This window comes from Anopheles bellator, chromosome 2, assembly GCF_943735745.2.
Source record: "Anopheles bellator chromosome 2, idAnoBellAS_SP24_06.2, whole genome shotgun sequence".
Lineage (NCBI taxonomy): Eukaryota > Metazoa > Arthropoda > Insecta > Diptera > Culicidae > Anopheles > Anopheles bellator.
In genome coordinates, this window is record NC_071286.1 from 49,932,500 (window position 1) to 49,958,374 (window position 25,875).

The 25,875-nt window shown below is 40.4% G+C and overlaps 1 protein-coding gene across 1 annotated transcript; it reads left to right on the forward strand.

Moving 5' to 3' along the window:
- Window positions 1-5,313: 5,313 nt before the first annotated feature.
- LOC131206897 (neurogenic locus protein delta-like) lies at window positions 5,314-23,886 on the forward strand. Its single transcript, XM_058199487.1, has 6 exons — window positions 5,314-5,373; window positions 15,568-15,873; window positions 20,264-20,327; window positions 20,616-20,864; window positions 21,286-21,340; window positions 21,548-23,886. Exons 1-6 carry the CDS (start codon window positions 5,314-5,316, stop codon window positions 23,835-23,837), a joined length of 3,024 nt encoding a protein of 1,007 aa, XP_058055470.1. The 3' UTR covers window positions 23,838-23,886.
- Window positions 23,887-25,875: the final 1,989 nt, after the last annotated feature.

Here is a 25,875-nt window from a genome sequence, read left to right on the forward strand (position 1 = left end):
AATTCTCCGATTTTCATACTAATTCTCTGTTTTTCATACTAATTCTCTGTTTTTCATACTAATTCTCCGATTTTCATACTAATTCTCCGATTTTCATACTAATTCTCTGTTTTTCATACTAATTCTCTGTTTTTCATACTAATTCTCCGATTGTCATACTAATTCTCCGATTGTCATACTAATTCTCCGATTTTCTGAGTTCTGAGTTTTTTTTCCGATTTCTGAGTTGGAAAAAATCATTAATACCATTCATACCATTCATATTCGATTCATTATTCATACAATTTTCACTGGGCAAATAATGTGACAGCCCGTTTTTCTTCTTCTTTCTTCTGCTTCTTCTCTTCCGCTCAACCGTTCAATATGTCAAAATCGAAAAACATTTCAGCATTACACGAGATTTGGAAAGAGATTTATCTTTTTAAGAGGTTGTTACCCATTGTGATCCCATGGTCTGCTCGAATCCGACAGGGACATACAAATGTTACAAAACGCCGCGTCCTGTTTTTCACGGACGGAACGAATGTGCAGTGTTTCGGTAATATTGTGGAAAAGAACGAATAGTTGGATCGAGCCTTCCGCCTTCCCAGGCCGTTGGCAATGAAAAGCGTTTGGCCGAAGAAAATGTTGGGGCGTCGATATTGACCTGGAAAAGCGATCGAATTCTGGTATGCGCTGCGGCGGCGGTCAAACCGCTGTGTTTCACTAGCGGCAGAGGCTAGCAGAGTGAACGCGAACGCAATCCAGCACTATCGACCCGCATTATGTTCCTGTGGATATCGAGCATGCAGACGACTGCGTTTCTAGCACACCGGCGATTAGCGACTCAACGTGTGAACCTCACAAACCTACAGAAAGGTTGTAACAGATCTGCGAAAGGTAAGCGTCGCTAATCGCCGAAACGTTGTGAAATGAAGCTTTTGACTTTTTTCAAATCAAACGTTTTCGATTCGTGAGGTTTGAATAAACTATAGAATAATAGCAAAACAATGCCAAGAATTGGAAGTTACTGGTCCACCTTATAAAGTACTTACGTTTACGTTTCCGTTTCGATAGGGAAGCTATTCAAAACACGAGCTGAAAATGAACCAGTCTTACTTACACACTAAGAAACAACCGTAAAGTTGTTCTTACAGTTTTGTTTAGTATGAAGCCTCCTACTTTAGTATTTACAGAAGGGTACAATTTATTGAACTTTGGCCGTGCGTACAACATCCGTGTCGCGTGTCGCTGAACCGGTTCGTTGGTTCTTATGCGAAAGACCTCACCTCAACTTGAGTGAAAAACTTTAAGTTGGTGCAAACAAGGTTCTACGCACTTTAACTTTTGCTAGAATCTTTTACTTTTCCTAGAAAGCGCAGAAAATGGCAAACGACAAATTAGAAATAATACACAAAAAGAAGTTATAACAACGCCCTTCCGTTGGATAAATCAAAGAATCGTAATGTAATAAGTTCACCAGCTGGACCTAGATTGGACCTATCGAAGAAGCGGACACCGGATACAGTTTTTCTCACAACTCTACACACAAAATCACATATAACACCTTGCATGTTTCTCTCCGATTATAATTAACTCCTTAAAGTTCGATGACAGAAAGCAAGAAATTTACACACAAAGCAAGTGGTCGAATAATTAAATAGTAATTTCATCATAAATGGAACGTCATGCGATCTATAAGAGGTAAAATACAGTATACAGTAACTTCACGATATGATTTGCAGTTCTGTTGCAATACAAAACGGTCGAGTGTATTAGTCGATAAACGCCAACGATGAAAATGTATATCGGCTTATGTTTGAGTGTTACTATGATAATGTTTAGTTTAATAATAGTAGTTATGGAAGCTAGTAAGCTATATTCGCTAAAACAGTCCTTGCTAGTTAGACCAAATTGATAAGTCACAACTAATGAGCATGTCAGTCACATGTTTAGATCAATCAATCAGATGAAATTAAGATCGTTAGCACTGGTCGATTACGTATGTGCAGTGCATTTTGTGCTCACGACTCCTTAATCACTTGAAACACAACTCATAAGAATGAAACACATGCTTGCTATCGCATTCGAAATTTCGCCCTTCAAAGTTACAAGTAAACTTAGCCAGACGCTCGCTCTATATACACTTATGTTGTATTTGTATCGTTGCAAAATATATGCAGTTGAATAAATATAATAATGAAAACTAAACGAGGTGGCATAACACAATTGATTTACCATTTGAAATTCATACAATTCGAACTTGTAGTTTGTGCTTAAATTTCAATTTAGACCGGTTGGTACGTTGTTATTATCGTTAGGATGATTTTGAGTTCGAAGCGTCTTTAATCCTTTTTTTCATGTCCTTCGATATTATACTTATGTTGATGTTATATTATTATTACTTATGTTGATATTATACTTATGTTATACTTGAAGACATTGTTTGCTGGTTCTTATGTTATCTGTGTCTTTGGATAAGGCTATTTAAATTCGTTTGTTTATGTTGTATTTGGCTTTCGGCTTTCGGTATATGTTTTCGGTGGTTATGTGGTGTACTATTGAGTAAAAGTTTGACGTAGTTTGGGGCGTTTTCCTTGGTTGTTGGATGGTTTATTCAATGATGTGCGTGTGTGTCCAATTCGTATCAGGATCAGGATTTTTTGTGTTGGGCATTGGTGGAGCATTCCATGGAGTGTTTAATTTGCAATAAAATCGGGTTGTCTTCGGCACTGTCTGTTCCAGGACTTGTTGTTTAGACAAACAGAGGAGATCTGGTTTGGGCAATGGGCGTTAATGTGGTGTTATTATCGGCCTTTTGCACGGCGACGTTGAACCTGCGTGCTTCCTATCTTTTATACCCATGTGCCTAGCCAATCCAGCAAACTATAGATTTTTTAGCGCATTTAGCATTTTAGAAGAGTAGGTGAACATTTGGTCACGTAGCTTCGGCATACTATTTACTATTTCATACTACAAGGGATGTTGTCGGAAGATAGTTTGATTTTCTTACAATGGTGTACGTGGGAATTGTTCCATGGCTAAAGGTAAAAAATAAATATACGCGTACCCAAAATGCAAAAATGGCATTGCTGGTTTTCGCCAACGAAAAGGTCATTTATTTTATTCACAATTCTTTCGATCTTCGACCTCACTTGAACGTTACATGAGTTCTAATTTTGATTTTACTCGGATGATTTTGTAGCAAGAAAGCTTGTCATCGTTACGCGAAATGTTGCAAAAAGTTCTTTCCTTGAGTAAACTTCAGAGTAATAAAAATACTTTGAGTAATAAAAATACCTTCCAATCCAATCCAAATTCGTCACATTCACCACTTCAGGTTCGAAAAATCCAAAGTCAAGTTCGAAAATCGCCGAGAAAGCGAGACAGCGGGTTCGAAAACGCTAAAAACGCTTAAACTTCACGCTTCGGATCGAAAAACCGAGAGAGCGCAGAGAAATAAGAGAGAAACGAGAGAGAAGAGGCCGGGAAGGCAAACACAGGGAGCGGGAACGCAGCGTCAGATCTTCGGGCGGTCGAAAGTAAAGAGTTATTTCCAACTTTTCAAAAAACGCGACATCCCCAGCAAGGTGTGTGTGTCAGTATTTTCAGGGATCATACAAAGCCTCAGAGCCGGAAATTTCAGTAATTTTCCAACTTTTGCCGTCTTCTCAAAAATCCCGAGAAGACCCGATTCAACCTACGAAAATCCCGAACGCGAAGCGAGAGAGAAAGAAACTGAAAGAAAAAGAAGAACAAGTTTAAGAGATGAAAGAAGGCTCAAAATCTCTGAGATGATAAAAAATGTGTTGTGTTACTCCAGAGACTTTGAAAACGGGTTAAAACTCGCTACAATGATAAAAACAACGTCCGAGCTGAAAACTAGAGTGGTGCTAGGGTGGTCGCTGTTTTAGCCCCCGCAATTTAAAAGTTTCCATCCATCGCGGCCGTCCGACAAAAGCTGCGGTGGGTTGTTGGTGAAGTAAATTTGTCCTTCCGTCACCATCGAAACCCGCCAACCGTCGTCGCGGATGTGGAAATATACGCGCTTCTGCTACCAACGTGGTGATCGAAAAGTGACCTAAAGGCGTGGAAGCAACGATCGAATCCGGATTAGTGAATATGATGTGCACCGGAATTTGTGCGGCCAAAAACAACTCGTGCACCGGCTCATGATCGCAAGGAAATTCGCGTCGCTCGCGGCACCAGTGTGCTTGTGTGAAAGGTCGTACGCTTCGACGGCAAAGTGCACGTTGCATTCCTTGCATCCAAGCGAGGGTTTCCATGCACGCGGGTAGTAGTCCACACTTGGCGTACTCGTTCCCAGCCGTAATTATCCAGCGCCGAATCCATTGCTCCGGAATGATGGTAGTTGTTGTCTGCGCCGTCCAGGTAAAGAGCTCGCTTGCACACAAACACACACCAACGAGGAACGCACTTTCGGCAACGACCCCTCGCGTTTCTGCTAACGAGATGCATCTCGACGGATAAAAAGTTTGTGCCTTGTGTTTGTGTCACTGTTTGTGTGACGCTGCTTGTGATCTCGTGCGGCGAGTGAGTGGAAGATCGCGGTGCCTCTTTCTCGTGCTTTCATATATGCGTTCACGTGATAATTGCTGTAAACGGTGCTCCGCGGTGCTACCTCCCTCGCGATCACATGGTTCTATCCGTGTTTAGCTGCACCCAACAGGATAACCCTTACCACGCATCTTGAGTCGCGGGCGCACACCCGCTCTTCGCTGCATTACGGCCCTCGCGGCTTCTTCATCTTTCCTGCTGCAGCCAAATCATGAAATTTTTGTGAGAAATTGCGGTGAAACTTAGCAGCCCATTGTATTATTGTGTGTTTCACCGAAAACGGGAGGCGAAGGCGAAAGAAAACGGCCGAAATGATGCGTGGCAGAAGCGCTCAACCATAGGAAAAGTGGAAAGGAAAAAAAAGCAAGTGCTGCCGCAGAAAAACGTGCTCATTTTTTACATTCATTTCGGTATTTGTGGCGTATGGAGGTGCGCAAATGTGGTAGTGTAGGAAACTGCGAAGAAGCGTCAAAGCAAACGACACAAATAATCTTTCGTCGATTGGCGTGTTGGAGTGCGACGGTGCGGAAGAAAAGCGAGGAGGGCATTTTTCGGAGTACCCGCTCAACCCCTTGCCTGGATCTCAAGACTTGGAAGAAAGACCGCTAAACGTGCACGTGCGAAAGGGTCCCATGAAGCGGCGTTAACGAAGAGGCAATATCCGGCGGACCGGCTGACACTATTTCGCCTTGATTCGACTATCTTCTAGGAGCTTATTTTCAATTCGAGATTGTTGCCGTTGAATTCACATCAGACATGATTTGGATTCATCTCTTAGCCTGCGTATACCTGTCGTCGAACTTTCTGTTGCTAAAGGTAAGTTGCACTCTCTCTCTCGCATGGGTTGAAGTTTATTATTTATTGAACAACGCGTTTGCCCCTGGAAGGAAAGACCGGTGTGCAACAGATCTTGAATAAGTTGCGAACAGTTTCTGGTTATTTTCGATATACATCCAAAACACACCAAAATATTTGTATGCAACCTTTATTTCGGTCCATCATCGAGGTTTCACTTTGTTTTTTATTATTCCAAGCATTCTTCCGTAAAGTGCTGCGTTCCCATTTGCGGCCGACGAAGCCACCTGGCCTCTGGTGCGTTAGTGTGCGTGCGTACCCTTCGCGCGTGGTTAGGGCCCAACACCGGCAGGTTCAGAGTGTGCGTGTAGGCACATTCGCTGGTAACGTGTTTTTTGTTTAACCAAATGCTTTTCATTTTATTTTTCTTTCCCTCGTCCGCAATTCGGTTTTTGCTTTATTCCTTTTTTCCTTCTGTGCACCGAGAGAGCGCGCGCGTTCCGTACCTTCCTGTACATTTTCGAAAGTCAGACACGCACACGCACACATGTCAGGCCGATTCAATTTGATTTCACCCTTGGCTCCTTAGCGAAATATGTGCGCGTGTGAATGTGTGCTGCACGAGCTGCATCCGCCAGGATTGAGCCCAACTGTGCATACGTTCGCCGCTTGCTATTTAGCCTGATGGTTGGACGTTTTTTAACTTTTAATTAACCGATGTTGTGTGATTGCGATTATGTTTGTCTTTTCGCACTCTCTCGCTCCCTCTGTGTGGTCGTACCTTGGAGGGAAAGAACGAGGGCAAATGATTGTGTTTCGTATTTACAGCTTCGCACCGGTTGTCGCCACGTTTAGAATGTATTTTACATGTAAGGAACGCTCTGGTTTGTGCCTAGTTAATGAGCAAGCCGGGTTCTTCTCGGTGCATATGATCCTTTTGCCGGTGCAGCGTTGTCCTCACAGGGTCTGCGATTGCTGGGACTTGTGCTGTAAAAGAAAACCAGAAGCTTGGCGTTTGTTGACTAAATGCAGCAATTTTTGACATTTGTCGAGCCCCTCCAGCTCCACAACAAACTTGTACTGCAAAATAGTTAATGTTTTTTCAAAGGTCAGTAGGCTGTATTTTATTGTCAGAAGTTAGAGCCCTGTGAGTCATGGGTTGTTGTTGCTTCGTCTACATTTCGGAACGTCGACGGTTTTGTTGTCTTATTAATTGATTGCTCAGCATTTCAGCGGATTTGCATAGCCGCGGAAGTGCGTTACAGTGCAGCAGATCCCCAGGGCACACAGAATAATTCCGATACTCCGTAAAGCCCTTCAGTACAATAAGCTTAAAGGAGCAATTACAGCAAGTCAGTTAAACTGTATCAAACACACACATATACACATTCGCAAATTAAGAAAACACTGAAAGGCACAACTGCACTGACTACAGAAAAAGCAGAGTAGAGGAGAAAAGTGTAGACGACATGTGTTGCAATGGGGATCGATCGCGTTTTTTTCATTACTTATAGCCTCGAATAAATGTTGCTCAGCAACGATGTGGAAGCCCCAACAGGTAGAATGGCAACTTTTGTTTGAATGTGTGTGCAAAACACGAGCTTGGCTTGCGTGCGAAGGTAGAAAGGGATGTCAAACGGGAGTTGCAATGAAGAAGCGAGGCGAATGTGAGTGAGCGAAGAAAAATATGTGAGAGAGGCAGAGAGTGAGTTCAGGAAGGAGAGACAGAGAGGCCGGTTGATTCTGTTATGTGTATGGCGGAAAGGAAACGCAAATAAGAAGATAGCACGGGCGGGCCGGGGGATTTATTGCTGTGTGAGTTTGTGTGTTGGCTCTTCGGCCGGCGTGGAATCGGATAGCGTAGACGAAGTGGATGAGTTTTTCCCACGGTTCGAATATATACGGCCAAAGAAGAGACCTACTGAACGGCATGAACGAACGAACGATCAAACCAGGAAACCGAAGCACTGAGAAGAAGCAACGCGAGAATAACAGCTCCACAACGGAACGCATCGCTGGCAAGCGGGACGGTGATACCACAACCCAGCGCAACGGGAAAGGGAGGGAATGATTTTATTATTAAAATATATAAAAGAACCTGGAGAGAAAATGAGCGAATAAGCGCATCATGGACAAGTTTCGAGGGACGAAAAAAGCGTTAAAACAATTTGGAAGGACGGCGGCATTGAGCAAGAATGGGAGGAACAGGAGAACGACGAAAGAGGCGGATGAAACGCAAAATCGCCTGCGGGGGTGGGTGGGTGCGTGTGAATGAGTGAAATGGTAAATAATAGCGCAGATGGCACGTTGTAGCAGGAGGTGTGTGAATACTATTACCAGTACAGAGAAAGGTGACGATGGAATTTCCGTCGATGGACGTTTAATGTCATCCATGGCCAGTTACTAACCAATTAAACAAAAAAGGGGGTTCTCTTCCGACTCTTCCTAGGACGATAACGAGCCGCCGCTGGAATAGTTACAAAAGTAATAAGAATAAAGAAAATGAAACTAGAAAACAGTGTAAGAATTAGGAAAACGAAACAGGATAGACCGATTCAGTTTTTAGCCAGATAGAACTCTTACTTGCACCTAAATGATTCCTGAAATACAGCGGACATTCTGGTATTTGGGTATTGACTTCTGATATTTGACATCGTCTACAGAGTATATCTTTTAAGTTATGCTGCATTCTATATTTAAAAAATGTAAAATACAGCCATATCTATTACTCAGTAACGTAGGTTCTTCCACTTTCAAATGCATCCAATTTCACGCAAATCGAATGACAGATTACAAATTTATGCGCGCTTATGTTATGTGTATCGTTATCTGCTAGTTTGTTCAATACGTTTTGAGTTTCGGTGAGAAAAAAAACAATTCAATGGTTTACAATACACTTTGCTATTCAAAATGGTCTCCATTCAATCATACGCTTGTTCCAACGAGATTCCAATTTTAGACATCCATCCCTGAACTGAGCATCTGGAACGGCTGCAAAATACGCTTCCACAGCTGTTATGACCTCATCTTTTAATGAAAAACGCTTTCCACGCATGATTTTTCGGAAAGTTTGAAGTCTGAAACCAGATTGAGGTCCATTGGCAAAGTGCTCTTATGACACGGTGCATTGTCCTGAAGAAAATGGATTTTTTTCTTCTGCAAACCGGGTCCTTTTTCACGAATTTTCTACTTCAGTTGGTCTTACGGTTACAATGATAATCGCAATTTATTGTTTCACCATTTTGCAAGCAATCCGTAACTCAAATTTTTTTCGCATCCCCTAAAACTGATGCTTACACTTTGTAGGCTAATTTCTGGCGACGAACTAATTTCGGAGCCGAAGTATTAGGTTCACAGCACTCTTTAGTCTCTTGTTTTTACTCATGATCATGGTGATATAGCTAAGTCTCGTCCATAGTGATGAGCCGACGCTCAAAATCCATTTTATCCTTTCGAACATGCTCTAAATGTTTCCGAGAAAGTTGCATTCGAATGTGGTTTTATTCCATTGTTAGCGAATCCGGCACCCATTGTGCACCCAGATTTCCGAAACTCAATATTTCAGTCAACATATTGCTTACACTGCCCAACGAGATGCCTAGGACTTTTATTAAATCTCTTTCAGCCACTCGGCGATTTTCCAATACGATATCCTGAATTGTTCCTACATTTTCAGGTGTTGCTACTGTTTTTGCCCTCGACGTAGATCATTTTCTCAAGGTGAACGCCCTGGTTCAATAGGTCTGGTCCGTATTTTTGGAAAAAACACTGGGTTCTCTTTTGAAACGAAAGTCTTACCTGTGATTTTGACATCTTGACAGATAAACATTCTTTGCAGCATCTCCACCGATTGCGATACGGTGCTCTATGTGGTGCTTATGCGGAGATGCAATGTTCACTTACGCTGACGCAAACATTAGTCGGGGTCCTTTCAATTTAAAAAGCAAATTAAAATTCGCAAAATAGTTATTGGTTATTCAATTCTTCGTCGACGACATACAGGAATGATATCCATCGGGTTAAGCATCGTTTGTTTGTCGATAAAGTGCAATACATATGGCAATTGCATTTGTTTTTAGTTTTCTTTGTTGAAATATTCTTTGATAATTTTTTTCTTACGGTTGATTGAGTTGGATCGGAGGGATCGAACGAGATTTCTATTAAGATGGTTTGCTTTGCTTCTTTTAGATCAAACGTGTGCGAAGAGACCCTCTGTTAATCGTTGATGGCGATTACGATCGTCGAAATTGATTGTATTGAAAGAGATGGTATCTTCCTGCCCCCCTTTCTTTCTCCTGACGGTGGTCATCTGGTCAACCGGTAGGCAGTGCGTGATGAAGAAGAACATAATCAAACAAAAGATCAATCACAATCCAGTGTTTGTGTTGGTGAGGCCCCCATCGGCCTATGATCAGCCGCATCAAATAGGAATGGAGCAGCGCGTCAGGAGAGAATGTACAGACCTCGGCATTTCCTCTGAGGTGGTTCGCCGTCGGCCCGATTCGCGGGAGGACTGGACATGTGAAAAGTTCTGCTGGCCACTTTGACTCTGGTCGTTGTTCACGCTGCCTTTGCCACAGCAAAAAGCGTGAAACAAGCGTACAAAATTGTATTCAAAATAAAATGAAAACACTGAAGCAAGGGTCTCGTCGCGGTCTCTTCCGCGCACATGGCCCTGAGGTTGCTCTGTGAGTGGATGTGTGTGTGTGGAAGAGAGGGAGGATGACGGGTAAGGAGCGTGGAAGGTGTGATGCTTTTGGTTGGACGGGGCTATTCATGGAATTCCCATCATTGCGCACCGCAGCTCGCACCAAGCTCCAGCGACGCCGTCTACGTACCATTTCAATGAAGAGATTTGTTAACTAACCTACGTTGAACCGGTAAATTTGATCGGTAAATTCATCAAACTAAAATCAACGCCATCCTGGAAACGTGGTAAGAGGGAGCAATGGTAAGTGAAACGAAAGAGATGATCGATTCGTGGGTGGGTTTTCGTAGTTCTGAGCTACGCAGGAGGCGAATCGCTCAGAGGAAGTCGAAGAGAATCAACTGTTAGTTGTAATTTTTTGTATTCTTGTTTCGGCCTTTTCCGTCCCGCTGTGATGATATTATTGTTGTTCGTGTTTTTATCCCATTTGGTGTATTTACACTTCTAGTGAGAGAGGTGATTAAAATGCTGAACAAAGATCCCAGGGCTGGAGGGATGAAACGCGGGCACCTTTTAGCTACTGAAGAAGCAATCTTTTCCAATTCTTCTTCCTTTCTGACGAAGCAAGCAAGTTGATCATGGTGAATCTTAACTCATCAGACAACTTGTTTACCTAAGCATTATATATCCGCCTCTCCAGGGGTGTGTGATTTTTACAACACTAATCGCGGGATGCATCTACATCCTCCAGTGTCCGTGATGGGCGATGAGTAAGTTTCAACAAAAGCATCTTGATCGTTAATCTTGTGACGGATGCTGAAATTCGAATCCCTGCCATGGATATTGAAATAGTTTTAACGCTTCTATTGATTTTTAAATAATTAAATTTTTCTTGTACTTGAAATGTACACTATGTACTTTTACATTGTACGTAATCTATAGTATAATTGGATGGCATGGATTAGTAACTCACTGATGATGCTGTTTGATCGTCTATGTAAATGAGGGACTCCTGGAGGTTGGTGAATGGAAGTTGAATGCGTGACTGGCAGATTCCGTCACATGCGCATCAGCAAGTGGCGTCTTCGTGAACAATTTACCTTTTGTGTATATACCGACCGATATGACTTAGTTCGACATAGTTCGAATAAGTTGTGACGGCATTCGATGCTTTTCTAACAGCAGACCCTACAGTAATATTCCGTTTCGCCTGCTGGATCGCAACGAGTATTCTCAATTTTCATCAATCTATATGTTCTCTATTGGTATGAAGAAATAGAAGTAAAAATCCTCCCAATAGCAAAGTAGAAATCGTACTACGAATTGTAAAGTTGAACGAAGTCCATTACACAAATCGTGGCTATGAGAGTTAGCTGGAGAATATTTTTCAAACAAAGATGAATTGATGCAAAAAGTATAGTGGGAATGGTATTCCATTCCAGTAAAAACTTGTCAGGATTTGAACGATTCGCTGCCAAGAAGAGTGCAAAAAGTGCTCCAAAACAACGGCGGATACACGGGGTACTGACTAATTTTGAAATAAAATATTGACTTTTGACATTGGCAAAAGTGTAAACAGCGTAAATTCATTAAAGTTTGCCCTATACACAGATTTACCTATTTCATAGGCCAGATATTTTTTACTGCTTTCTATTGTAATAAGCGAATTCCCAAAATTTCTCTTTTCTTTTAGATTATCTTTATCTCATTTTTAGTACTTCTATCTTGTGTATACCTATCGTATACCTGTAAATGCTAAAGATTTTGAAAAATGATCAAAAAATGCAATTTAAATACTGTTAACTATTTTATTGACCAGCAGTGTATGCTCGTTGCTGCTGTTGGTAGGACTGTCGGTGGTGCCATCATGCATTTGGTCTTGTTCTCGTTCATCTACAGACTGAGATTTTCTGAAGCTTGCATATGCATCACATACTTAAAAGAAAACAAATTGAATAGGTTACTAGCAAATTTCTTCACTGTGCCTCAATTCATTCATGTGTTCAATCAAGCTCAGAGTCAGAGCGTGGACCCGTAATCATGGCGTGATTTAAGAGGCTGATGATAATAATTATGATCAATGAAAAGAATAACTGTTATTTTAACACGATTGTAAAATGCTAAAGTTTCGATATAACTTTTAGATGAACAACGTAATTCATTCATTCACCTGCCCAATTGTCAATAACCTCAACAACAGAAATTGTTACAGTTTTTTCGGTATGATTTTGCACCGTGCATGATAAAAAACATCACATCACGAATTTCAGTTTAATATAATAAAAGAGATGACTGTTCAAAATGGTGTTTTTGTTACTTTTGAATGTAAATATTTGAATATGAATTAACGTTTTTGTTTTCTTATATACAAGTTGTTTACGACGTTTTCATAACGGTATTGGAATCTATCTGGTTGAAAGTAATTTAATTCTAGTTGAATTGATGGAACTTGAACATTGCATAGTTTACTCAGCATAACTCGTGTATTATACACATAGTAAAGGAAAAGCATAGCAGCAGCTAACATAGATATAAAATGCTAAGGAGAAGGTTCCTTTCAACTACAGAGTAAAAAATTTCGTCTTTATTGTATTAAATATCTTATTTTAAAGACTAAAATTTTAAAGGCCAATGGCCTTTAGTAGCCTCCGATCCTAGTGTACCCATGTGGCCAAATGTTGCATATGTGGTCTTCTATTTCTTTTTATTATGTTTCCTCAATTCGATGTCCTTCTTCCTGTTTTTTACCGCCGCCCTCCTTTTCCGGATGTTTGTTTTATGCCGGATGTGTATGCCGCTGCTGTCGGTAGTTGGATCTTTTTACACTTTTTCAAGGTAATGATTTTTTACTGTGGTACTTTTTTGCACCAGCTGGCCATCAATCTTACGAAACATTCGGAACTGGTGTAGCGTATGTCTATGGTGAATAGAAAAAGAAATCATTTTTCTGCGAATGCATTGCATTCTACATTCAATACATAAAATAAATAAATATTCTGCTCAATACTCTCTGATCTTTACGCAATGGACACATTTCACGTATTTTTAAATATAAATTAATATTTCTCAAATTTTATCTAATTTCAAATCGATCATTTTTTTAGTTTTGAGCTGTTCGAGAAAATATTTTAATTGGAAATATTTCTAAAAATCAATTTAGGAAATATTTCTAAAAAGCAATTTAACAGCATTTTTTTTGTTTGAGCAACACTTGAGTGAAAGGGTTGTTTTAATAATTTGCCTCATCATTATATCCTTTTTGGTCCCTTCAATTGAATTAATTATCCATTTTCTCTCTGGTTTTCATCGTCCAGCATGTTTTTGTCCTTATCGCTTTTCTTAAAATGAAACAGTGTGTTGCTCATGGAAGCTCTATCAATCAAGAATTATTTGTTTTGTTTTTAATTTTATTAGTTTCAAAATAATGAGCAGTTTTGTAGACATATTTTTGAATTTTTACACTCACATGATCGATTGTTCTGATTGTTTGTAAGTAACTCTAGTCCAATTTAAACTTCTTGGGCTGTAACAGAACTTCAAACATAATCAATGTTTGTGGGTTTGTATATCTTTTTTTAGCTTTCTTAGTGACAAAAAACCAAAATACTTTTTAGATAGAATAGTATAGTTCGATGACATCGAAAATCTTAGAAACTCTTAGAATATCATATGCTATAAACAGAATAAAGAATCTGGAAACATTGTTAAACTGCATAAACATCAAGAAGGTAAAGCAGAACATTCTTAAACAACATTTATTGTATTTGAATTTTAATTTATGAAAATAGGACTTTGAACTTATAGGACTTTGAAATTATTCATGTCGTGTTTACGATAGATTGCATTACTCACTATTTTCTTTTATGAAGTATGTGTTTGGCTGCTACTGCTATTACGCATCTAACACAGTGTAGTTTTTTTTTGTTATATTGTGATCAACAACTTTTTTAAGCATCTGAACATATCGTGATTGTACATGACAACGCTCGACCACACATCGCTAACCGGTTAAAACCTATCTAAAAAATATTGGAACTGTTACGTTCACTTCTTATGAAAGTATTGAAAAATGGTTCACTTCCAAAGATTCGGGAATTGCCTAAAAGATGGGAGAAAGTAGTAGCTAACGGACGGACGATACTTTCATTAAAGTAGTCATGTTTGGTTGTGCAGTAAGCCACAAATGTATTCTAAAACACAATTATTCTAAAACATGATCTGAATGAACTACAACCACTTTGTTACATGACTTACGAAGAACATCGAACGAAAGCGTGAATTTTAGCCTGAAACAAAGTATCGGTTCACTTGGTTTGACAATGTTGCCAGACTCTTTGCTCTGTTAATGATGAGCGATTTTCTAAGAGCGATCATCGATCATCTGAAAATCAACATGACTCAATGCCACATGGCATAACATGTAATCTAAATAGATTTTAATCGAAATATTTTCATTTCAATCATTTTGATACTTTAAAATTATTAAATAGCTGCAATCCCATTGTGGAATATCTCTGTACTCTTATGTAATCAAACATCTCTGTATAATAAAGATCCAATTTTGAGAATTAAAAAAAAAAAAAAATCTGAAAATCAACCGACGAAGATCTGTGCTAATAATACAATAATCTTAGAACAATTGAAGTTACGTGAGTTATGGGTAGTAAATGAGGTCTTCTTTGCGGGATTTGTAATGCATTCGTTAGATATTAATATATTAGTAGAAAAAAAATCTCGGGTTTCTGCCGAATTTCTGTTCAAGCTTAGTGCGTCATCTGTCAATGGGCTGTGCTACGAGTGTTAGAAATATGTATGGCTGCTTACGACTAGGTATAAATATTCGATTTTTGTGGAAATTTTTGTTTCTATCATTTTGAAGCTACTATTAACATCTTTTTCCTATGTTAGATTATCTTTGCTTTTGCGATAAATTAACTTCTCGTTCACCCTAGACACAACTTTCAGAAATCAAATATTCGATATTTTCCGTTCTAATACTATCTATTATGGTGTCAGAAGTGTTACATGGTGAAATATTTGTTGAAATTGTTGAAATTCCATAGCTGATAACTGTTCATAGGGTAGGCCTACGCACTAATCACCGGTAAATATATCAGACAACATGAATACATCACTGCAAAAACAATATTTTGTGGTCGATCCTTTGCTTGCTTTGTAATGAAGATTGTCGTTGGATGAATTGCACGCACGTATGATCGCTGGCACGGATTTAGATTCATGTTTCAATTTGAAAGTACCTTAAACGCAACCGCTACTTATCTTACTGGGCTGATTGATTCCCATTTACCGTACCTATTATTGCCATTATATGTTTCTCCTGAAAGCGTTGCATTTACTTGACGAGTTGCCATGGCGTTGCCGAGCATAGCATAGCATTGGTGGTAAATTCAGTGAGGCGCTGCGTTGTTTGGCTGAACTATCAACTGACTAACGATATAACCACTGTGCGAACGAAATATGCGGAAGTTGTTCTTTTTCCGATGTGCCACGTCGACTGTTAATGCATTACATTTACTTTTCTCTCTGTATCTCCTTTTTACGCACAGGTTGCTGGTTCGGGGCTATTCGAGCTGGAGTTGCGCTACTTTCAGAATGAGAAGAGCATCGACCACAATGAAAAGTGCTGTTCCGGGAAAGCGGATGCGTTTGGGCGGTGCATCGGTACATGCAAAACACGGTTTCGGGCTTGCCTAAAACACTACCAAGCGACCATCGATACGACCTCACCATGCACCTTCGGTGATGTTATTACCCCTGTTCTCGAGGGAACGTCCCTCAATTTCTCAGCAATCACCGGCACGGCTAACGGATTCGACAACCCATTACGGTTTCCTTTCGAGTTTGGATGGCCGGTAAGTAGCCTTTTATGCTAATCAGAGCCGCATTCTAAGTTATTGGGTTAACATAGTTTATCAATATCATAATTATATAATATTTTTGGTATCAACATGAATAAAATGCCTGCACATAAGGTGCCAGATAAGGTTTTGACAAGTCTAGATTTTTGGCTACAGTAAAAATTAATTAGTCAACTTTACCTCATGTAAGAATGCCATTAATGTTGTTTTTCACAACGTACTCAAGCAAATAAATTATTGCAAGTGGTAAAGCTCTGTAATAAACCGATTGCGATTGCTCTGTGATGCCATAGTTTTTAGGTATTGTTGATCGTTTTGTTCAAAATATTTATCTTAAATTGTTGAAGACTTCTGCGGATGATACATTTTCATGAATAGAGCTTTATAGATCTGTATCACAGTTATAACACTGAAATAATCTTTAACCAAACAAGCTAGCATATGGGCAACACTATGTCAGACGGCTGGTAAATGTATTCCTGCGTATAAATAAACGCTTTTAAAACTCACAATCATAACCTACATCCACTAAAAAAAAAATTGGGTTTAGACGGGCCAAAAGACAGGCAAAAAAGAACGCCGTTCCAAAAACAACAGCGAGCCAAAAACGACCCGCCAGCAAACCACAAGCCAACTGCAGAAGACCAATCTGCTTTTTACTTTGTGGGCAACATCTGCTATTCAGGTTTTCGCGCGTCACTGTCAATCGATAGGTCGAAACACGAGACGCATGGTCAGGGTCAGTCTACAGCTGTCTCCCCTGTACCGCACGGGGATGCGCGAGAATCGGATAGTCTATAGACTGGCGGGTATCGGTCTTTGCCTGTTTTTCAAGAATATCAAAAAATATTTTAAATGCATTAAATGGTGTTTAGTGTTAGTAGCAACATGTAGCAAATTACGTGCAATTTTGCAACATTTTTTTTTGTTTCATTATTAATTGACATATGAATTAAAGTTCATTATAACTTTTAATTCAATGTATTTTCACAAACTCACGGAAAAGCTCCTATTCATTAAGTTGAACAATTCCAATTATATCATCAATCATCTGCAGGTTTTTTTCTGTTCTACTGTGTTGCAGAATCCACTTTGAAAACTACTTTCTCATGCGTTATATTATTTTAAGGTCTATTGATGTACAGATGGTATAAAACTGGAATATTAAAAAAAGACACGTTCGTTCGTTGATTTCATTCCAATGGTAAACTCTACTTTATTGAATGTAATTAAGCGTTATCATGAACAAAAAATCGCTTTGTGTTGCATTTTGTGCTATTATAGCCGATTTTCATCCAAAACTTTCTTAAAATAGATCAGATGCATTGCATGCTTTTATCCCAGCAGACACAGGGCATCGTTAGTGATTTAGTCGCGCAACCGGTGTTGATGGTTCTCTTGGACTTATCCAAGACTTCGTTTGGTTGTTGTTTAGACTGAGTACAAGACTGAATCTTTTTAAGGTATCATTTATTTACGTTTCATATGCTTTTTTATTTAATTTTACTTACACTATTCAACTGACGCTGTGTCCTAGTTAAGTGATGAATTGATAAATGAATGATGTGTGTGAGCGGTTTCATGCGACCGACCAGCTCCCAACGTGAGCTTCGTAGGTAGACTTCCTTAGACATGAATGCAAGAAAGAGAAAACGCAATGTTGTCCATTAAGTTTGAAACTACAGTGTAGAAAGATTTGGGAGTTCTTCCTGTTATTATCATTTAGGATATTTGGAGCAAGGAGGCTTTTTTCATCTCTTTAAAGATTCTTTGATGGCACCTGAGTGCGTATTCACGAATCGCTTTTATTGTAGCTTTTTTGTTGATTTAGGATGAGCCTATTGGTTTAAGTGATCAATCAACGCGACCAACCGTTCATTCTATAAAGCATCCTTCGATGTTTTACAATATAAGATGACCTTACCACAGAAAAACGGGGGAAGAGAAACCAAAAGAGCAAGAACGAGAGAAACTAAATAGTTCCATGGCAGGACGACTTCCAGCAGGCAGGAGGCACAGTACCAGCATAATCTAATTGAGAACAAACCATATCATGCGCATGTTAAATTTTCAATGTGGCCATCAAGGAGCCAGATGGAAATAGTATATTCTTATACCTACCCACATAAACGTACCCTGTCACAAACATTACACACAAAAATCGTAAAGGAATGATGTCTGTGATGTTTTGTTATTTTGATATTTTGATGATATTTTTAAAGTTTTTGTTACCTTTTTCTTTCCAATCCTTTCCGACATGCACAGCGTGTTTAGTGTTGATCGCACGATTCATGTTCTCCAAGGGTTTCTGCTGGTTCCTCTCAACTGTTCATGCTTGACGGAGGAGGGTTGAATATTTGTTCAACCAAAAAGCGGTTGTTCCGTTATCATACTATTTGTCTTTTTTTTTCTTGGTTTTCTTTTGCTGCTGCTACCAGCTGTCGGCATTGCACGCATTCTATGCTCCTCAAATGTTGGTATGTTTGGGATCGAAATAAAACTACATCTTAAAACTATTTATTAAGGTGCAAAACTCAATGGTTGGACCATTTATCATTGGCATCGTATGAGGTTATTGGTTTAATTTTTTAGACAATTATTCGATTTCTGTATGCTTTTTTTGGCCTTACCAACAGATCCGTTATTTCGCATCGACCCATGTTCGGAGCTCTTAGTCAAAGCATACACCATCGTCCACAAATTAAAGTAATCCGATGGTGCCAGGTCTGATGAATAAAGTGTCGATTACAAAATTTGACCACCTTCAAGATTTGGTGTACTGTGGTCTTTTCCTTCGCTTGGCTTAGTCTAAACGTATCAATGGTTTGCACAAGTGTGCGTTGATCGACTGATGATTCGTGAGTGCTTTGTAACGGACAAACAGCTGCTCCCAACAAATGCATAAATATTCAGTTTGAGGATGGCCGGGCTTGGAGTTGCTGAAACATACCGATTCTGTTTTGTTCTGTCGTTCAAACCAGAATGAAATAGTGAACATATAATTAAAAGAAATTTAATTCTAAACATATTCATTTCAAACATTTTGATACCTTAGACTTGTTAAATAACTGCAATCCTAATGTGCTCTGTACTCTTATGTAATCAAGCATTTATGAAGATCCAAGTTAAAAAAAATCAATTGGTAAAAAACCAAACTCGACCAAACTTATGAAATGAGTTATTCGATGGCGATAGGTAAATTACGATTAAAACTACCGTCATCTGAACGTATAATTCTGAGACGTAGTTTACTACCTACTATTGTAAATAATTACTCAAAACATTTTTTCAAATATAAATTACTGCTTCTTTGGCGCTCTGCCGTGTGATAATTTGTACTTTTTCTTATACGACAATTACAACCGTGCGACAGAGACAATGTTAATCTTGCTTTCTGTAACAATGAGCTCCTTTTGGGAATCAAACCCAGGGCCATTTATTAGACAACGACTGCTCTATCAACGGGGGGAACTTAAATAACCCCCTAATGTAAAATGTAAAGATACAAGTAAAATGTAAAGATATAAGCGTATTAGCTAGTTTATTGGAAGTGAAAATGAATCATAGCATAGCATCTAATTTTAGAACGAATTGTTCAAAACAATCCGAGCGTCAGATGCACCTCCAAGAAACCCACCTCTATTATAAAAAAAACAAGCTAGAAAAGCAAAATCAATGCAATACTAGACTAGATTCGTACATGTTAAATTGCTGACACTTGATTGCTTGCTAAAAGTTGCTTAAAAAGCCACCCAACTTTTAAAGAAAGACAGCCAGCCACCTCATCCTAGTTTGGAAGTAGCTGTAGCAATGTTTGTCACAGAACCTCGTTTACTAGCGATGACAACTTTCGTAAGTTATGGAATTTTCCACTACTTGAACCTGAAGCTGCCGAACTTGCCGAACTTATCAACCTGAATTTAAAATAGGGTTAAGCCAACAAACAGTAAATAGGCTACCAAACAAGAAAAAGAAATATGCTCCGTGTTTGATTTCTATATATCAAACGAGAATTAAACTGCAATTTTGACAACGATTTGAATATGAGCTCCAATTAATTCACAATTTACGCAAATTTTAAAACATAATAAAAAAAGAACATACGAATTGAAAATTTGGCTGGTAAAGGCATTTCTTGTCAAACGGATGGAGGAATAAGCAATTCACAAAGATGTTGTATGTTTTGCAGTTCTTGATGGATTTGCAAACAAATAAGTAACATAACTTCGATAATAAGCCTCTTCCTACGTGTTTTGGCTGTGCTCCATTTCTCGTGTTAGACACATGTTAGCTTCAGTGTTTACGGTACTAAGTACGTCTTTTAATTTTTTTATCAATTTCCCTTCACATTTACTGAGCGTTTGCTGACTCTTTTCTTTCACAGGGCTATTTCACGCTCATCATAGAAGCATGGCACGACACAAACGAAACCACAACCCGATCGCCTGGTGAGTGTGCATTGGTTTAGTGACTAAATAGAGCAACATACAGCGCGCGGAACTGCACAATACCAGTGTTCGTCTTCTAAATAACTAGATAATTTCATTTAAAAAAATGACAAAGTTAAACTCATCAGCTCTCGCCAGTTTGTGAAAAATCACTTAAAATTAATAGAATCCTATTAATTGGCAATCTCTCCTGCTACCATGTTCCTGTGCCTCTAGCTCAACCTGACTATGTAAAATAATGCCCACGCTCTCCTCCTTGGTACTGATTATGATGTTCTCATTCGTCAGGCACACTTATTTCCCGACTCTCCATTCAACGGATACTGGATGTTTCGACGGACTGGATGGAAGACAGTTACAATTCATCGCACACGATGATACGGTACGCGTTCCGGGTGACCTGCGATCCGAATTACTACGGTGCAGGTTGTGCCAATTTGTGCCGCAAGCGAGACGATCAATTTGGTCATTACACCTGCTCACCGAACGGTGAGCGTGTGTGCCTGTCCGGTTGGCAGGGTGAATACTGTACCTTTGGTAAGTTATAAGTTATTAATCTGTATACATACTTATACACGTAGACGGCGGGTAAAACTGGTTGTGGTTGGCCAGTTAGCCAATTTAACGTAATACATGTTTAATGATAACGGTCAAATTAATATAAAGTCTTAACTTTTGTTTATTTGAATCATTTTAAATTTCTTCGAAAAATATTATAAACAATGCAATATCGTTAAATCTCTCTCTCAGCACTAAAGGCTTTGTTGTAGTAAACAAATCAGTACTATTTCCATTCAAATAAAATCATCTATTATATTATGGCAATTTATTTGTGCCCAATATTGGGTTCATCTGTTGTACGTTCTCCATTATGACTGACACTGACAAATAATTAGCGTAAATTAGTCAATCCTCAAAATACTATACAGCTAATGAAACGGTTTCTTTCTCTCCGTAGCACGATGCACTCCTGGCTGTCTTCATGGGCATTGCAGCAAACCGAACGAATGCATGTATGTATGGGTTAAGTTACTCTTAAGCGCCGATGCACGCGTATGTCTCGTTTCATACGTTGCTCCTAGCGTAGTTTCACACATTTAACCCCTGCTTACTGCCCGGTGTTAGTGTTTTCGGAATTCTATGTTCTAATAGTGCGTTTGCTTTTTTCTGGCTCTTTTCTCTCTTCTTTTGCAAATCCCGTGCTGCCTGCCTCATGCCAGATGTCAATCCGGATGGAAGGGACCGCTGTGCGATGAGTGCGAACCCTATCCTGGTTGTGTGTACGGAACGTGCAAGAAACCCTGGGAGTGCCTTTGCAAGGAAGGTTGGGGCGGCCTGTTCTGCAACCAGGATTTGAACTTCTGCACCAATCACAAGCCGTGCCGGAACGAAGGCACCTGTTTCAACACCGGTCAAGGTTCCTACACGTGCCAATGCCGTCCCGGATTCACCGGCACAGATTGCGAGTCGAATATGACGAGCTGCAATGATCAGCCGTGTCTGCACGGTGCCACCTGCCTACCGGCGGCAAACGACGAAAGTGGATCGGTGGGTTTCGCGAGTGATCGAAAGTATCGTTGTATGTGTGCGACCGGTTGGGGCGGACCGCACTGCGAGCGAGAAACGGTGACATGTGCTGAAAAACCATGCCACCATGGAACATGCATCGATACCGCGTCCGACCTGGCATCGGCAACGAGTGCGGGGAGTGCTGCTGTAGCCGCGAGTTTTCGATGCGATTGCCCGTCTGGTTACAGTGGGACAGCTTGTGAGATTAAATCCGGTGAGTGCCATTCGAATTTCTGCGAAAACGGAGGCACCTGCCACGTGGCCGGCCTAGCTTCTACAACGGCACAAGTCTCGATTCTGCTTGAGTTGAACGATGGTGGAAGTGACGGTGGAAGGACGCTGATGTGCCTCTGCCCCGATGGTTTCGTCGGTGATCGGTGTGAGGAGAACGTGGACGAATGCGTTGGCAACCCGTGCTTGAACGGAGGCACGTGCCTCGATGCGGATAACCAGTTCAAGTGTCAGTGTGTTCCGGGGTTTATCGGGACGCACTGCGAAGAGCGAGTTGATCTGTGCCTTACGAAACCGTGCGCCAACGGAGGAATGTGCACGAATCTCAACAACGACTACCGATGCCAGTGTCGCCCTGGGTTCGCAGGCAAAGATTGCAGTGCCGATGTAGATGAATGTAGTTCGTCACCCTGTCGAAACGGCGGCACGTGTATCAACCGAGTGAACAACTTTCAATGTGTTTGTGCTGGTGGCTTCCGTGGCACAACGTGTGAATCGGAACCAGCCAGCGGTGCCGTTCAGCGAGCCGTCAGCGGTTTAAGTGGCAGCAGCCCGGCGGACACGCTGGTCCAGCATGATCATCACCATTCACAACAGCAGCTGCGCCGTGGAAGCGACACTATAGTGGCAGGCGGTAGCCGTACCGTCGACGGCTTGAGCAACGGTCAGATCATAATGATTGCCATGTTGTCCATCGCGACACCGCTGGCGGCGTTTATTGCAACCGCGGTCGTGATTTGCTTAAAGCGTAAGCGACAACGGGAGCAGGAAAAGGATGACGCGGAAGCGCGCAAACAGAACGAACAGAATGCATCGCACAATATTTCTACCACACATCACCATCATCATCAACATTTGTTGCTGCAGCAGCAACAGCAGTCGCTGCAGTCACCTTCGCAATCCCATCAAACACATCACCATCAGCAACAGCAACAGCACACACAACAGCAGCAACAGCAGCAACAGCAGCAACAACAGCAGCAGCAACAGTATACATCTTTTCATAACCACAATTTGACACACCATGCGCCGTCAGCAAGTCAGAAGCGCAACAGCAGTAACACGCTTTCCAGCTTCGACAGCTCGCACCATATGATCAAAAACACTTGGGATAAGAGCATAAACAATATGCCTTCCTCAGCGGCTACCACCGTTTCCTCGCTAGGGACGGGACCCGCATCTACCAACACAGGGGTTGTTGGTAGCGGTAGCGTCGGTGGAAGCATTGGATCACCTTCGTTGCTTCTAGGAAGCAATACCATGGATGACAGCTGCCTTGTCGGTACCGGCGTGAGCGGCGGTGCCACCAACAGTAGTACCTTGCTATACCTGAGCGCCGAGGATCCATCACTGATCGCGTCGGCATTACCAACATTACAACGTGCCAAATCGCAGAAGCAACTCAATACGGATCCCTCCTTGCTGCAGCATCACAGCAACCACGGCATGCTGCTCGTTCAGTCGCAGGGATCGTCGAACGCATCAACGACAGCCGGCACCGTTGCAGCGACGGTATCGACCAAAGCGTCCTGCGCAGGTGCTTCGGCTGCCTCCAGCCCCCTTGCTGGTGTGGGGAGCTGTAACGCGAAAGAGGTATTTGATAAACGAATATCAGTTTTATCGGAGAGTCGTCTGTGTCCAACGCGGTGGAATACCCCCGTGGCCGGTAGTCATTCGCTCGTGGGGCCTTGCAGCCCTCCCCACATTTGAGTCCTCATCTCTTTTCCGTTTTTAATTGTAGTCGTTAGAATGCTACCGTGACGGCACTAAATTGTAGGTTTTTGGTTTGAATCCTTTGATGTTGCTGTTGGGAGCTATAGTTAAGTTGAATATGCTTTAGAATGTGATCATATGCCCTGGAGCTTTGATCACCATGTCCCCGTAACCAAATGGCCTGCGTCTATTCAGATAGTGAATGTTTCGAATCGGATCTTGATTTCATATCAAGCTATTCTTTTATATCTTTATTATGAAATTTTACCTTTAATTTCCCATAACTCTGGACACCATGCGCGATTGAATGTGCGAAAATTTTCATTACCTTTTTATGCCTTCAATCCATCAATCCTTTCTTACTCTTCTTGGAACTTTTTTTTTTGTCGGACCAAATTATGTGGGCTGTAATGTTGGTCAATTTATCAGTTTAAATTAGATTCTGTTTATTTTATAACAGCTTACAAAATTCTTCATTTTACTAGAATAGGTGATGTGATGCGCGTCTGGTACTTTGCCACCGAGCATATTGCAACTTTATTGTTCGATTTTCGATTCCTTTCTGAGCGGAACCTAGGAGTGCATAGAGAGATTATATACTGGCCAGTAGAATACTTAATGCTGCAAATTCATCAGCAGTAACGCCACCATGCATTTTACGAATGGTGTTATTTATTATTATTTAGTTATACTATTTAACTAACTACTGCATTGTGGTCGTTTAATGGAGATTTGCAAACAGATACGGCTATTAGCCTTTCTTCAACAAATGCGCAACATGTACAGCGGTTCGCTTTTGCATCGGATCGGATATCGCTTTTTGGTAGGATGGGTGACGATTCTCATCTCAAGATTTGCCATGTAATAAGAGTTATGTATAAAGATATAGAGAACTACCATACAATTTTATATTTAAATACCGTTAGAATACTTATGTCACTCTATTCTGCATCAAATACGCAATGAGCCCACAACAATTCACATACGTTCAACAGTGTTTTGTTTCAGTGTGTTTTGTATATTTGGCTATTAGTTGATTGAAATCATTTGATACTAGAAAACATTATTAAACGAGGAGCTTGTTATATCTGATTAGAATTGTGCTAAATCGATTTCAAATTCTCATACCAGTTAATAAAAATACTACCCTGCTACCCTTCATATGTCAGAATTACAATAGGAATCAAAATTTGAAATAAAATTTGCTTTTTGTAGAACCATTCCCATATAGTATTTTGTGATGTGCCCTAAAGTTAGTATGCAATATAAAAAAGAAGTTTGCAGTAAAAAAAAGTTATTAAAAAAAGGAGTTATTATTTAAAAGTCGTAAAAAAGGAGTTATTATTTGTAGATCGTTCCTGCAATATTGTGTATTAAATTATAAGATATTAGGTGTACAAGCATATTTGAAACGCTTTGCCGGGCCATCTTGTTAATGGAAAATGTGAAACTTGCACTGTAAAAATAGCATACATTCTGAATTTAAAATGCATAAACTATTTTTTCACATATTACCCACTGTTTTGGAGGAGCTTTCTTCCTTGCATTTCAAAGGCTAAATTCGCATTGATGTTTGCATCTAATCGCTGATGTAGAATTAAAAAATATTCAATACAAATGAGATCGTGATATACAATAAACCCAGACTTTAGAGAACACCTTACATCGCAGGGTAAGCCCGATAACACCTCAACCTCAACGGTAAAAAGTATTCATGGTAGAAAGCAAATGTTGGTGGATCAGCTCCCATTAATCTACTACAAGCTGCTTAAGCGTAATGGAAACATATCTAGAACTCTTGCTTTAAGTGTAGTGATCAAAGGGCGTATTTAAATCACTAGTTACCAACAACATTTGGTGTAATTAGGCCCCTCAGCTCGAACAATGAAGCCCCAATATACATGGCAATTTGCTCTTTCGTTGTCATCGGAGCACTGGGACTATTTTTATAAAGTCTACGAAATGAAATGTGCGTGCGACCCTTAAGTGTTAGTCATATGTTCTAGCATGATCGGTCTCTTTATTTTGAAAATCA

What these genes read in the sequence shown, in the direction of transcription:
- LOC131206897 (XM_058199487.1), top strand. Translation starts at nt 5,314, where the DNA reads ATGATTTGGATTCATCTCTTAGCCTGCGTATACCTGTCGTCGAACTTT. An exon ending in CGAACTTTCTGTTGCTAAAG is followed by an intron (nt 5,374 to 15,567) that starts GTAAGTTGCACT and finishes TTTTACGCACAG; the next exon opens with GTTGCTGGTTCGGGGCTATT. An exon ending in CTTTCGAGTTTGGATGGCCG is followed by an intron (nt 15,874 to 20,263) that starts GTAAGTAGCCTT and finishes TTTCTTTCACAG; the next exon opens with GGCTATTTCACGCTCATCAT.